This window comes from Morone saxatilis, unplaced genomic scaffold (assembly GCF_004916995.1).
Source record: "Morone saxatilis isolate NCDOM2014 unplaced genomic scaffold, NCSU_SB_2.0 Contig17, whole genome shotgun sequence".
Lineage (NCBI taxonomy): Eukaryota > Metazoa > Chordata > Actinopteri > Moronidae > Morone > Morone saxatilis.
Genome location: NW_023339729.1, coordinates 1,631,969 through 1,635,147, shown reverse-complemented (window position 1 = coordinate 1,635,147; position 3,179 = coordinate 1,631,969). Strand labels below are relative to the sequence as shown.

The following is a 3,179-nucleotide window of genomic DNA, read 5'->3' as shown; positions in this document are numbered from 1 at the left end:
TTCACACCCCGATGCACAGCATCAAGAGCAATTTGGGGTTCAGTATCTTGCTCAAAGATACTTCGACACGTGGCCAACCAACAACCTTCCGATTAGGGGACGACCCGCTATGCCTCTGCGCCACAGCCGCATTTAATAGTTCCCTGTGTGTTTTTGTGTAGTTATACTTTTAATCTGAGTCACATAATACATTTTAATCGACGAGTTTTACAAGCCTCACAAGTCTCTAAACGGTTTGCTCAATAGACACTGAAGACTTTCTCTGAATAATCCAAAGTCTTTAGAGCAGTGACATGAGGAAGTACAGTTGAACCCTTTGACGGTTCTGTGAAGTGAAGCCGACGAGTGTCTTAAAACTGCATTCTTTCAAGATTCTTTTACAGCTTTGCTTATTTCTCTCCTTAAATCTTTTTCAATTCAGTTTTATTTGTATAGCACCAAATCATAACAGAAATTATCTTAGGACCCTTTTCAAATAGAGCAGGTCTAGACTGTACCCAACAGTTCCCACCATGAACAAACATTTGGCAGTGGCACACAGTGGCAAGGAAAAACTTCCTTTTAAGAGGCAGAAACCTTGAGCAGACCCGATGGGGTTTGACAATTATATTTTATTGTACTGTTTATGTATAATATGAGAAAATGTGTGACCAGGTTCCTGCTAAGGACGATTCAATTTTAAAGAAGTGATTCGCTATAAAGCCAGTGCCACAAATGGGACACTTGAATGTTTAGGTGTCTTTGCCTTGCTGATGATATCCTCTGACCATTAGTGAGGTGTGAAGTCTTCATCCAAGGACTGAGTTCTCTGAGGGACAACATTCAATAACTGATTCTTAATATTGCTTGTTTTAGATACAAATGTAATGCAAGAATAAAACCTGGATGTGTCTTTTTATAATTTATTATTATTATTTATATTTTTTTTACAATAAGACTGCTGAGTGTTTTGGTTCCATTTTCTGTACCTTGCATCATCCCTACATTTTTCCCAGGGTGGCTGGGCTCAGCATTAGAGACAGGGTGAGCCGTTCAGACATCTGGAGGGAGTAGAGCATCTGATTACCATGTACCTAGGGCACCTTCCTGTGGAAGGGTACATCCAACTGGGAGGAGACCCTGGGGTAGACCCAGAACTCGCTGGAGGGATTATATATCTCATCTAGCACCGGAATGCCTCAGGTTCCCCCAGGAGGAACTGTAACACGTTGCTGGGGAGAGCAACATCTGGAATACCCTGCTTAACCTGATAATGGATGGGTGGATAGACTTCTCTTGCATTTACCTTTTACCTTTTATACTGACTGAGTGATCAGGGCCTGTCCTGTACGTAGCAGTATGTTGTGTTCACTTCGGTTCATACATTGTGATGTGTAGTCTTCTCAGTGCTGCGATGAGGACTTTTGGCGGGCTTAGCAGATGTTGGATTCTCTACTTTCAACATTTTACCCTCCCCTGACTTCTTTTCTCTATGAACCTACCTAGAAAATGAGACTGTCAACACCAATGTGACTTCTTTGGAGAGTGGTGTCTGGCGGAGTTGTGTGGAGCAGGAAGAGATACTGAATCTTGGCTTCACCATTGGCTCGTTCCTCTTGAGCGCAGCCACTTTGCCCCTGGGGATCTTGATGGATAAATACGGGCCACGCCCACTAAGGCTCATTGGCAGGTATGACAGTCCACTTATTTATTTTTTAAAAACATATTAAAGGTCCAGTCTGTATGTGTATATTCACAGGAATGTTTTCATTAGTGTTGAACCAGTAGCCCTACAGTATCCCAGAACAAACAAACCAAGCACTGGCTCTAGATGGGGTCTTTTGCATTTGTTGTAAACCGTAGTTTTTCCTTCACCAGGGTAGACAACCTACTAAAATGGCTCAAATGTCATAAGTCACAACCAGACCTGGCACCTATTTTCACCTTTTCCTCTATATTTTGCCATACCTCGAAGGCAATGGCTACTAATCTTTAATCTCCCAAGCTAGGCTAGCTATGGCTTCCAAATCCAAAAAAGGAGAAGTCTCAGAGGAAAATATAAAGAGAGAAATTAACATTGTATGGCTCAAATATGTTTTGCGGCTCCAGACAAACTTTTATTTATTTTTCTGGCCAAAAAACACTCTTTTTGTTAGTAAAGGTTGCTGATCCCTGTCTTGCACACTTGATTGATGTTGATTTGAGGGGTTTGAGCTGGTTGCAATGTGCAATCTCACCAGTAGATATCACTAAATCCCTACACACCAGTCCTAAAAAAAAAAATGGCATTGAAACCACACTCAATATCTGACATCCTGTGTCTGTATATATTTCAGTTTGTGTTTTGCGGCTTCCTGTGCAATCATAGCTGCCGCTGCATATGACCCTGAAGGTAAGGCAACTAATGTGTCCAACTTTGAATCATCATACACTTGCTTCAGTTCAATCCCGCTACTGCAACAGGAAAATTTTCACACAGAGATACACTACTTAACAGAAATTTTAATCAAATACCAGTCTTATTTTTGTAGTTTTTAAATCATTCCTGTCAGTTATGGTAACATTTTACACACCAACTTCACTGCAACATCTCTACAACAAATTCCAACTTAAATTCCTTCCAATTTAAGTAACATGAAAGTAAAGCCAAATGTTACAATTAAAATCCAAACTAGAAAATTACATGTTACCACCACCTACCATATTTACCATAGTTGTGTGCAAAATACACATTTTGTATGCAATCAGAGATATTACTGACATGTTAGGTGCACTTACTGTAGGTTGGGAATGATTGACAAAATGTACAAAAAAAAGACCAACATTGTAAAAAGTAAAAGTTTCTTTATAGCTCATGGTATTCTTCATTTCCATGTGTTCCATCAGTGCTGTCTGTCCTCATCTTCCTTGCTGTTTCTTTCAACGGCTTTGGAGGAATCTGCCTGACCTTCACCTCACTCACAGTACGATTCCCACTCACACAAAGGCACACACACACACTCCAATTGTGAACTGCATTAGAAGTGTCAAAGCTGAGGAAGGTTACTTTGAAAAACAGTTCCACTAACTGAAAAATGTCTTATTACAAAGCCACTGTTTGTCGCAGTGGCAACAGGCTAGGTAAAGTAGCTCTGATGTCCCTCTTTGTAGCTACAGTACTCCCTCCAGCACCTCTTAAGGCTTCTGCACACCAACCCGAC

The 3,179-nt window shown here is 40.8% G+C and overlaps 1 protein-coding gene across 1 annotated transcript in view; it reads left to right on the top strand.

The window, feature by feature from the left end:
• slc43a1b (solute carrier family 43 member 1b) overlaps positions 1-3,179 on the top strand; it is a gene marked incomplete in the record, with an annotated part of 17,319 nt that overhangs the window by 2,306 nt on the left and 11,834 nt on the right. The window contains 3 exon segments of the mRNA XM_035659467.1: positions 1,486-1,669; positions 2,316-2,371; positions 2,866-2,942. Coding sequence (XP_035515360.1) covers positions 1,486-1,669; positions 2,316-2,371; positions 2,866-2,942 — 317 coding nt within the window.